Source organism: Rhinatrema bivittatum, chromosome 1 (assembly GCF_901001135.1).
Source record: "Rhinatrema bivittatum chromosome 1, aRhiBiv1.1, whole genome shotgun sequence".
In the NCBI taxonomy this organism is placed as follows: Eukaryota; Metazoa; Chordata; class Amphibia; order Gymnophiona; family Rhinatrematidae; genus Rhinatrema; species Rhinatrema bivittatum.
Window position 1 is genome coordinate 698,963,739 of NC_042615.1, and position 12,709 is coordinate 698,976,447.

A 12,709-nucleotide genomic window follows, 5' to 3' on the forward strand; every position below is an offset into this window, starting at 1 on the left:
TGCGGTCTTGCATTATGTCTGACATCTCACAACACATAAAGCTCTGACAGGCCAATGAAAGCTGGTGATGTGGAAAACAGCACCACAGGAACTAATATTGTATATTCTACTATACCATCTCATATATTTAATTGCTTTTTCCCCCAATCATAGTTTCTACAGTTGAATAGAAGTATTACTGAGGCTTAGGTCTGGTCATTAAAAACATTGCTCATTCTTTATTTTTTTTTTAGATGTACCCTAATGAAAATAACACAGGTGTGTCACCTGAAGCTCTTCCTCAAGACAATCACACTTTATTAAGCAAATGACGGTCATTTTCTGGCATTCAGAAGTGGCTTGTAATTAGTCTCTTGGGAGCTGCTGAAAAATTTCAGAGTGATAACAAATTGTTAAAAGAAAACTTAAACGGAGATAGTGACAATCCATATTTATATTTATCCATGAAAATATTCTTATTCTAGATTTAAATTCAGTCAGAAATGTGTACTTCATTTAACATCAAATGCCATAATCTTCTCTCCTGTACTAGGAAAGATTTATTTAGATTTTACCATTAACATTTCCCGGCAGATTATATCCATTCTGTACAACTTTCATTCTTAAAAAGCCCATGGTAAAGTATGCACAGTACGGCCTTTTATCATCTGGATTAAAATTACTTTGAAGCTGTAATTAACTTTGTTATTCCTGAAGCCCTAACCTGGGAGCTCACAGAGAGCTTTCGCCAATGAGAATTGTGCTTTACAATGTGTTTTGCTGAGCACATGGATAATGAAACAGTAGGGGAACAGTCACAGCTCACCTAATAAATCGTCTCAGAGGATTACAAATTGGCTTTCTCTTCCCATAATCTATATTTAAGTATTTTAGTTTTATTATTTTACAGGTATCCTGGTACACTTTATGATGAAGTTTTTGTAAATACAAGTCATCTCCGTCTCTATTGTATGAGAGTCTTGTGTATAGCAAGGCTACAAAACTAATACTATATATATATATATATATATATATAGTATTAGTTTTGTAGCCTTGCTATACACAAGACTCTCATACAATAGAGGTATATATATAAATAATTTATTTACTTATTTTCAGGGCAGATCAATAGGACCTGAATATTTATTTTCTGTTGTAGCAATATAAATCTTAAATCAGAAGAAATGTCCTTATGCCAGGAAAATGCATCAATAGTCTTGCAGAGGGCAATTTTCAAAACATTTCTGTGCGTAAAAAGCATTTTACCTGTAGAAACTGGTTATCTGAGAATTGCCTGCCCTTGGTGTGACCAATAACATGGGGACTGTGAGCCACATTGAAAGGAGGAGTTCCCAAAAGCAGGTTTAGACTGGTGGTGGTGGTGGGGGAGCAGCTATAGTATGCACATGGGTTGCATTTCCAATTCTTAAACAGGGGATGCCAGCAATGGCTTGTCATCAGTACAAAGAGAGATTTTTAAAATTTTATCCCACAGGTTCTATTACACACATGCTTTGCAAATGCCCTCAAATTGATAAACTTGTGGGATAAAATTTTCAGAGAATTAATATGAATATTATATTCATCCATACAATATATTGTTGGGTAAATTTTAAATGGGCCACGCGCATAAAAAACAGGGGTTACGTGCGTGACTGGGCCTTGCGCGCACCATGCACATTTTCAAAGGGGCCTGGCCACGGGCGTAGAAGTGCCGGGCCAAAGGAAAGGGGCGGTCCGGGGGGCGGGGCTGGAGGCGGCCATACAGTGGCCATTTGCCACCGTGCTGGGGAAGCGTGAGCCAGCAGTCGACCGGTGCACGCAAGTTGCTTCTGCTCCAACGGAGCAGTAAGCAACTTAACAAAACAAGGGAAAGGTAGGAAACAGGATTTAGGGGGTGGAAAGGACAGGGGAAGAGGGAGGAAGTATGGACGGGGGGGGGGGGGGGTAGGGAAGTTCCCTCCCAGTCCGCTCCTTAATTGGAGCGGACTGGGAGGGAACTGGGGAAGGCCGGGATGCGTCGCCACATGAAAATTGCATGAGTCCCCACCTTTGCGGGTGCTACCCGCACATGCGTGCGTGGATTATAAAATCTGGCGTCCGGATTTTATAACATGCACGTACCGGCGTGTGCATGTTATAAAATTGGCGCATCCATGTGTGCGCGGCGAGAAGCGCACGCACACCTTTAAAAATCTGCCCCTAAATGTCTTGGCAGTTTATCTAGGTCAGTTTTCAGCCTACCTGTAGCTCTTGCAGGCCCGCAAACCAGAGTTTCCCTTTAAAAATCACTTCTCTGCAGGGAGTGATAGGTACAGAAGTATCCACGGAGTTTGCACACGTAAACCCCACATCCGAAGTACACAAAAGGAATTAAAAAAATAAACTCCCAACATGTACCTTGCAGTTCCAGCCACGGACCTGCCCCTCCCCATTTCCCCATTGAGAAAAGCACCTGTGCTGTTGACATGCAGATGACTTTAACTTAAATAGTGCAATCCTTGAAATCGTGTCCTAACGGTGCAATTGTTTACAGGCACAGTTTGCATTTAGGTATGTACATCAGTCTACAAGATTTGGTAACAATTCCCCTTTTAATTCTCTCAGTACCAGTTTGTAGTAGTTTTATATTCTCAGTGATGCATAAAATCAGTGATGTATTATATCTGTGCACATAACATATAATTCCCTGTTTGAAATCTAACTCACACTTTTGACTGAGCTTAGGGAAAATACAACATTTTTGCAAACTGGTGTGTGTGCAGTATTTAATGTTGCTGATGGTTCTCATTTACAAGCAACAGATTGAGAAGGTCCTTTTTAAACTTGCATCTCGTTATATCTGCAAGGACATTAATTTGCTTTCCTGGGGAAAGTATGATTACAATGTCCAGGATGCAAAAGGAAAAAGTGATTTAAAAAAAAACCCCAACCCCAGAGCCAGCTCCACAAGCCCCTGAAGTCATCTGCTTGCAAAAAAAAAGTTTGCAGCTTATAAAGTACTTTTATAAAATCAGAAACAGAATCTAATTTGTTTTTAGATTTTGAACATATTTATAACAGTTCATTGGTACTTAGTAAAGATTATTTTAGATATGCACAGAATGGGGAAAAGGCCTTTTTGTTATGTTTTGTAGATAACGTTTGTTTGCTAACACAATGTGTAAAAGTGTGTTGTGAATTTGGATGCTTGTTTTTCTTCTCTCTCATAAACCTTGCACTACAGTTTGACCATTTTGCTTGTCTGTGATTGATTTCAGCAGAAGAATGATAAAAAAAAAAAAAGATTTCTGAAATGCTTGTTTTATGCATGCCACTGATACAGTTTCATAACCACCTGACACTCTCAAATTCATAAGATAAGAACTGCTGAACAACAGTTTATATGTTCTCTGCTGTCCTGCATTAACATCTTGACTTTTTCTATATGTTGGCTTTTTTGTTTTTCTTTCTAAAATCAGTTGCCATTGTTTGATGGCCTGGAAACTCCTCTATCATTACCTCCCTCCTATTGACCCTTATTGGAACTTGCATCAAAGTTATTGATGTTGAGTTCTGATTTTAGTGAACCCGCTGGAAAGGCCTCCTGAATTGTTACTGTTTGTCTTCCTCATAAGATTAGGATTATTGCTGCATCTGAGGTCAAAGCAATGGTGACAAATTGCTTTGGATCCGAGACCCATAAAACTGGTATTTTATCCTAGAAAGAAAATTGTCAAACTGTTAGAACAATTGTAATAAAGAATGCAAGGGATGCTACTAGTAACTGGGGCTCTGTTTAGGATGTTAAACCAGGTTCTGTCTCAATTCTGCCCAAGTATAGGGGAATGGGTTTTGTATCCCAGGCAAGATTAATAACCCATCAAGGTATTTTCCCATAGCAAAGAATGAGAGAAAAGCCTTAGTGAATCAGGGGGTATATTTGGCATTGGATTCTGGAGCTATCATTCCAATCCCTTTCTCGCTCCTCACAGGAATTGATCCATTAGGAAATGCCAAAAGGTTTTAAACCTTTCAAATCTTTTTGAAGCTTCTTTTGTTTACTATTTTTAGCTGCTGAACAAGACACGTATAAGCTGAATGTTGTTCCTATCAGTAAAGCAAAGTTTTACAAGAACCCACTTTAATTATTATTTTCATTGGCCATTAAAACATACGTTTTTGCCAGAGATTGCTCATATGACTATGTTTTTCTAAACAGGCTTTTTTCTGCAATGGAGAATGCCATCTCTTTAGAAAAGATACCCAGTGCGCTTTCACATTTTGAGCATTATGCGGAAAGTTCTGTGAAAAGTGACCAGAAGATGTTGAAAAGAGGGACTGGTAAGACTCTTATTTTTAATGCTTGTGTTGTAATGTTTTTGGGTCTCAATTCACCCAAATTATCTTTGGACTCCTGAGGTTGAGTGGAGTGCACAATAATCGATAGCTAAATAGATATTTGTTGTGGCCTAAAAGAAGACTGGAATGGAGGAGTAGCCTGGTGATTAGAACTGCAGGCTGAGAGTCGGGGAAACCAAGGTTCAAATTCCACCTCTCCTGCTCATCCTTCTTGTGACCTTGGGCAAGTTGCTTCACTCTCTGTTGCCTCAGGTACAAACTTAGGCTCTGATTAACTAAGCATTTTCCCTATAGACATAGAATGGGAGAAAAGGCTCTTAGATTGTAGAAGATACATAAAACATGCACGCTAAGCAAGTTCAGACTTATCTGGCTAAGTGGCAGCATTATCCAGATAAGTTCCAATTTAGCTGGCTAAATAGTGGCAAAGCCACTACTTAGCTGGTTAAGTCTGAAAAGTGCTAATTAGACAGACAAGTCTTAAAACACCAATATCTGGCTAAGTCACATGGCTGGATAAGTAAAAAAAGCACTACTTAGCCAGCTATCTTATTTAGCCAGATAAGTAACATTTTAAGAGTTATGTATATTAATAGAACTTTTCCCCAAATTTCTCCATATATCTTATTTAGCCAGGTAAGTCTGAAAAGTGCTATTTAGACAGACAAGTAGCCTTGCTGCTACTTAGCCGGATAAATTGGAACTGGTCCAGATAAGTGCCACTACTTAGTTGAATAAGTCAAATTTAGCCGGATAAGCTTGCACAAATGAGATACATGTGTATCTTTACTTCCAATTTTAATGGATATGCGAGTAGATTGTACACAATTTAGCTGCATTTATCTCCCATAAGTTGGCTTTTATACACATAGATTGGGATGTTCTAACATGCGAGTGGCAATGAAATAACCAGTTCTACTAATTAGTCTATCAGTTCACCCAATCTGTCTGCAGCTCATGAAGACCCTTCTGGCTCTTAAGCCTGAAGTCCCTCCATGTCACCCAGAACCCCTACCCAGTCATTTCTTTTCACTTTTAAGAGTTTACGATCACTTACACCAGATGTTGAGCAGGAGTAAATATACGCAAGTAAGGTACCACATTTACATGTGCACATTGCTTATAGAATAGCAACTTACCCATGTAAATGTCGGCCCCTTCCTGGAATGCCCATGGACCACCCCTTTTTTACTTGCACAGATTTACTCATGGACCCTGATTTACATGTGTATCTTGAGGTTTCTCATGTATGTACTATTTTACATGAGAACATAAGAAATTGCCATACTGGGTCAGATCAAAGATCCATCAAGCCCAGCATCCTGTTTCCTATAGCCAATCCAGGCCACAAGAACCTGGCAAGTACCCAAAAATTAAGTAGATCTCATGCTACTGATGCTAGTAATAGCAGAGGCCATTCCCTAAGTCAATTTGATTAACAGCAGTTAACGGACTACTCCTCCAAGAACTTATCCAAACCTTTTTTAAACCCAGCTACACTAACTGCACTAACCACATCCTCTGGCAACAAATTCCAGAGCTTAATTGTGCGTTGAGTGAAAAAGAATTTTCTCTGATTAGTCTTAAATGTGCCACGTGCAAAATTCATGGAATGCCACCTAGTCCTTCTATTATCCGAAACTGTAAATAACCGATTCACATCTACTCGTTCAACACCTTCATGATTTTAAAGACCTCTATCATATCCCCCCTCAGCCGTCTCTTCTCCAAGCTGAACAGCCCTAACCTCTTCAGCCTTTCCTCATAGGGGAGCTGTTCCATCCCCTTCTCCATCGCAACTATATCTTTTTTGAGATGCGGTGACCAGAATTATACACAGTATTCAAGGTGTGGTCTCACCATGGAGCGATATAGAGGCATTATGATATTTTCCATTTTTATTTTCCATTCCCTTCCTAATAATTCCTAATATTGTTTGCTTTTTTGACTGCTGCAGCACACTGAGCTGACGATTTTAAAGTATTATCCACTATCATGCCTAGATCTTTTTCCTGGGTGGTAGCTCCTAATATGGAACCTAACATTGTGTAATTATAGCATGGGTTATTTTTCCCTGTATGCAACACCTTGCACTTGTCCATGTTAAATTTCATCTGCCATTTGCCTTGCGCAAGTGCTATTTTTTACATGCACAACTTTTGAAAATTCACCTTTTATTTTTAAAAATCTAAAACTATGTGCATAACTCCCAGCCCCACCCAAATTCCAGGACCTGAAATGCCTCTCCCTTATGCATGTGAAGATACCCGCACACATAGGTGAATTTTAAAAGCTCGGTGCGCGTCAAAGCTGAGAGATATGTGTATCTCTCGAGTCGGCGCACGCTGCGCAGATTTAAACAAATGTAGGCTTGGCGGATTATAAATTTATAAAATAATTAAGTAAACTTCTGCACAGAGAAGAATATATAATTATTTTCTGCCAGTGACAGCTCCTGCTGTACTGCTCTCCCTCCCTCCTTCAACTAAAACAGCTCTCTCGCTCTCAGTGCTGTGAGTCCCCAGGTCCTGCACAGCCTTTTTTACCGATCTTTCTGCAGCTGGTCCATCCCCACAGCTTGTTTTTTGCTCCTCTGCAGCCGGCCCTCTTCCACAGCCTTTTTTTGCCCTTTTCTTTGCATCCCATCTTCTCCCACCGCCTTTTTTGACCCTCTCTCTGCAACTGGTCCTCCTTCACACTCCCACAGCCTTTTTTTGCCCCTCTGCAGCCTGTCCTCCCCCAAAACCTTGTTTCCCTTCTCTCTCTCTCTCTCTCTGCAGCCATCCTGCCTGCCCAGCGTTCCCCTAAGTCCTGCTTTAGCCGTGGCAGGTCCTCTGATGCAGGCTGTATTTCTTTCCTCCCTGTAGCACGGCAGATGGCTCCGCAGGGACTGAGTGACTGCTCTATGTGGTTCCCAGCTTGGCTTTAGGCATTTCTGCATCGCCATGCATGTAGCAGACCAACACAACTGGTTCTGGCATTGAAGTGGAAATAGGATGGGGAGGCTGGAGGAGGGGGAACAATTACGCTTGGTGGCGGCGGGGGGGGGGGGGGGGGGGGGAAGAAGGCAGGCTAGCAGAGGATTACCATAGTGTGACAGCTGCAAGCCTTGAAGCTTTCTGGACTCTGGTCATTGTGTCTGTAGTTGGTTGTGCATGGCACATCCCTTTTCTAAGCTGGATGCTATGCCCATGTGTGTATATCTATCTGGTTCTCTATGCATATAGATATATGTAAGGAAAGCTTAGGAGGAGAAACCACCATAGATGCTTCATTAATACCCACCACTCATCCACACACATGCTCACAAAGACCCATTTATCCAAATACATATGTGCCATGGGAGTTATTTTGACACATCCAAAGCTTTTTTTATACTTGGGGGTAAGTTGAATAAACCATCTTTTTAATTTCTACTACCACAAATGTTTATTTTAAAAGATTTATAGCCTGCTTCTACAATGTTGGAAGCAGTTTATAGTAAAAACACACATAAAATAGAACACAGACAGCAAAAACTAACCGCTTTATTTGTTGCTGGCCCTCAAATCTGGAATGCAATCCCCGACGATCTGAGGCAAGTTACCAACCCAAAGGAGTTTAAAAAGAATTTGAAAACTTTTCGGTTTAGGAGGGCCTTTGATGCTATTACTTGTCCCTAAATTACCATTGGCCTTGGCATTAAATAAATTACCATTACTTTAGCTTAGCGTTTTTGTCATGTTCTTAGCTTGTCTATAGTCTAAATTTATCTTTATTTTATTTAGTTTTTATTTATTTTATCTAGTTTTTATTACTTAGTTTTATTTTTAGTCTTCAATGTTACTTGATTTTGTTTTATTGTTATATATGTAATCAAATTATGTAAACTACTTTGACCACCTTTTGGTGTAACAGCGGTATATACATAATTTTAAATAAATAAATAAACATAAACATAGCAATGATGGGAAAAGCTATAAAAACTGTATAAGCTAACCAGCAGAGCTGTACAAAAAAGTCCTGGAAATTATAATTCTTCCTAATCTGATAACAATCACAGCCGGGACCTTGTTAGATTTGCATTAAAGGCAACATGAAATAGACATATCCTCAAAATGGTTACAGTTCATCCTGGTACATTAAATGGCCACCAGTGCCCTATGTATTTATATTAAAGGCTTGGATAAAGACTGATCCAAGACAACACCTAGGTTGTGAATATGAGGCTTTATAGCCAAGCGGCTGTGAAACATGAATGTAGTGAGATTATGTATATTTTATTAATATTGTAAGCCACTGAGAACTCTGGATCGGCAGTATATAAAATTTGTAAATAAATAAGTGAATCAGCAGTAGGATGCCTAGACAGTGCAAGTAATTCTGTTTTACTGATATTGACAGAGTTTATTATGAAAAAAAAACTTTTGATAGTTGAGAGACAAATAGTGATGAAATCAAAGTGGATTTCCAAGAAGATTTCACAGGGATAAAGAACTGGATGTTGTCGGCACAAACTATGTAATTTACTCCACATGTTGCCAATAGTTTACAAAAAGGGTTGCGGTAGGGGCCGGATTTTAATATCTACGCCCAATTTTATAACATGCGCGTGCAGCCGCGCGCATGTTATAAAATCCAGGGTCGGCGTGTGCAAGGGGGTGCACACTTGTGCACCTTGCACGCGCCAAACCCTAGGGGAGCCCCGATGGCTTTCCCCGTTCCCTCCACCCCCCTTCCTCTCCCTTTCCTTATCTAACCTGCCCCCCAGCCCTTCCTAAATCCCCCCCACCTTTGTTATATTATTTATGCCTGCCGGCCAAGTGCTGGCGCGCGATCCCCAGGCCCATAGGCAGTGGAGAGGCCTCTGGCCATGCCCACGCCCCGCCTATTTTTCAAGCCCCGGGACTTACACGTGTCCCGGGGCTTGCACACGTCGCCGGGCCTATGCAAAATAGGCTCGGTGCGTTCATAACCCTTTTAAAATCTTATTTTAAAGGGGTTTATTTTAAAAGGGTTATTATTTTAAAAGGGTTATTACGCGTATAACCCTTTTAAAATCTGCCCCAATATGTTAAATAGAATAGCACAAACTGTGTTCTTCTGAGGAACACTGATAGAAATGGCTGTTGTGTACTCAATCAGAAAGAGCTTCCATCCAGCCATCCCAGCAGACATGCAGCAGCATCACACACAATTTTTGTGCTAACAGTCAGCCCTTTGCTTGCCTGCAGTGTCTGCCTTCCCCCTCCCACATAATAACTAGCTTTCTCCAGGGTGGGCTGCTGCTCCTCTCCTCTTAGCTTAGGCTCCCGGCACACACTGGACACTGCAGCATCTACGTTGACTTACAGACAGTGACTGCCCCTCCTCGCTCTGTTACAGTCCCTGGCACAGAAGATTTCCCTGACTCACCCCTCTCTTGTGGATCACCAAAATAAATGCTTTGTACAGGCAGCTTAGCAAAGATCTTTCTTTAGAGCATGGAGTATTCCAGGAGAGTTCAAGGGAATTTGGAAGCATGGTTGAAACCATGATGGTAGTAAGAACCATGGTGAGAAAACAGATGCAATCTGAACCTGTTGTGTGCAATCTGAAAGTTACAACTTGAACCAGAATAAATCAGTGCTACTGACCCCTAAATCAAAATGCAGTGATTCATCGTATCAAAAGCAATGGAGATGTCAAGAAGAACCATGACATTCTTGATGCCAGAATCAAAACTGCGCCATTTTATGTCATTACAAGACAATAGCAAGGTGTCCGTGCTGAAGTGTTTTCGGAAGGCAAACTGCTGGATGTCAAGAATGGCATGATCTTCAACATAGTCGGAGAGTTGGTGGAAAACTGCAGTTTCTATTACTTTAGACACAAAAGGGAGGGAGGCGATCAGACACTACAGTAGCTAGCTAATACTAAAGGATTTAGAGTTGCTTTCATTAAAAGTGGATGACTCGAGGCTTGTTTCAGTGTTTGTTCCTAAAGACGTTCAGGGAGCTTTTTTATCTGGTACTTAATTTATTTGGGTTTTTGCATTTTTCTTGTCATTTTTATTCTTTTATTCTTTGTGATATTGTTTTAATTGACTAAAATGTATTTACTTGTATTTTTTTTACTTGCTATTGTTGTAATTTGCCTAGGACATCTTTTTGTTATTGATGCAATAGAAACACTTTTAAATAAATAAAGTAAATATATGTGGGGGGAAGAAAACCAGATTGAAGTGACAAATTAACCATATGAGCAATAAAAGGAGCAATATCATTTCTTACAACTTTCAACAAAGCAATAAACAAGGATTAAGTGGACAAGGGAAGGATTTCATTTTGTCAGTAATCTGCATAATTTCATCAGTTGATATTGGCAGAAACTCATCCCATTTACCTGCAACTTTGTCCTGTTTTTAAAGACTGTCTATAGGTTTTCTTGCCTCTACTTCTCCTACTGAGCATCATGATGCTTGTCTTTAAAAATTGCTTTGGTTTACCCTACCCCTTGTTGTTAGTTTAGAAAAATATTCATACCACCTTTTCTATCCTAATCTGAGAGTGGTTTTCATTATGTTTACAGCTTTACATCATCTCTCTTACACACTCATTCTGTCACACCTTATCCCCTCATACTCTACACTTTATTTTTTTTTTTTATTTGCACATTTTTATATACCGACCTTCCTCAAAAGATAACAAGTCGGTTAACAATACATAAACAGGACTGGCTCTAGGCTATCAGGCCCTTTGTGGCAGCCCTTGGTAGCATCATTGGCCCAGCACTCCCTCCTCCGCATACCTGGGAGCTTTCAATTTACAGTCACCCTGAGATTTTCATCTATTAGCGGAAGTGGAGAGGAGTGCAAAAGGGGGTAGGCCGGACGGTATGCGTGCAAGCTTTCTCTTCTTTCATACACACACACACACACACACACACACTGATACACTCTCATGTTCACACTCACACATACATGCTCATTTTAGATGCATGCTTGCTCACATTCCTCTCATTCTTATACACACACACATACATGCGCCATCATATATATGCCCTCCCCCCCACAAACTTGCCCCCTCACTTATACACACACACAGGCCCCCTCATAAATATATACACACATGCACATCTCCCTCACAAACACACACACTCATGCCCCATCACATATACGCCCTCCCCCACACACTTGCCCCCTCACATACATACACACAGACACACACATGCCCCCTCACAATATATACACATATGCATGTCTCCCTCACATACACACACACACACGTACCCCATCACATATACGCCCTCTCCCACACACACTTGCTCCTTCACATACACACACACACATGCCCCCTCCCTCCCCACAGTCAGTTCCGATCTCTCTTCACCCCAAACCCACCAGTGGCAGCAACCTCCTCCTAAACGCACCTGGGGCCGATGGGAGGATGACTCCTTCCAGTCAATAGCATCATCATCTTCATCATCATCATTATCTTCTGCTGCTGCTGTTCTTCTTTTAAATCCCACTATGCTAGTTGCCTTGATCATGTCCTCTTTCACTATCAAGCTGTGGAATCTGTGGCCAAAGTAATAGTTTCTACAATTTGTTTTGAATCTGCTAGTTGTTAGTATCATGGAATGTCCTCTTGTTTTAGTATTATTTGAAAGTTAAGTAACTGTTCTTTATTTACCTGTTTCACCCCACTCATGATTTTATAAACTTCTACCGCGTTCTCTCTTAGCCATTGCTTGTCCAAGCTAAGGAGCCCTATCTTGTGTAGCCTCTCATCACAGAACAGATGTTCCATCCTCTCTATCGTTTTTGTTGCCCTCCTCTGCACCTTTTCTAGTTCTACTATGTTTTCTTTCTTAAGATGGGGTGATCAGAACTGCACACAAAACTCACAAGAACATAAGAAGTTGCCATACTGGGTCAGACCAAGGGTCCATCAAGCCCAATATCCTGTTTCCAACAGTGGCCAATCCAAGTCACAAGTACCTGGAAGAAAGTACCCAAGCATTAAATAGATCCCAAGCTACTTGGCTGGTAACACCATGCCCTTTATCAATTTGGTTGCCCTTCTCTGTACTTTCTGCTTTGCAACTCTATCTTTTTTGAGATGCTGTGACCAGAATTGCACACAATATTCAAGGTGCGATCTCACCATGAAGCGATACAGAGGCATTATGACATCCTCCATTTAATTTGCCATTCCCTTCCTCATAATTTCTAATATTCTGTTTGCTTTTCTGACCAGCACAGCACACTGAGCCGACGATTTCAATGTGGTGGCATTATGGCTCGATACAGAGGCAATATGATATTTTCTGTTTTATTTTCCATTCGTTTTCGGATCATTCCTAATATTCTATTTGGTTTTTTTTTTTACTGCCGCAGCACACCAAGCTAAGGATTTCAGAAGGACTC

At 40.7% G+C, this 12,709-nt stretch overlaps 1 protein-coding gene across 1 annotated transcript in view; it reads left to right on the plus strand.

The window, feature by feature from the left end:
- Positions 1-12,709, plus strand: part of CMYA5 (cardiomyopathy associated 5) — a 165,266-nt gene that overhangs the window by 78,169 nt on the left and 74,388 nt on the right. The window contains 1 exon segment of the mRNA XM_029575603.1: positions 4,181-4,302. Coding sequence (XP_029431463.1) covers positions 4,181-4,302 — 122 coding nt within the window.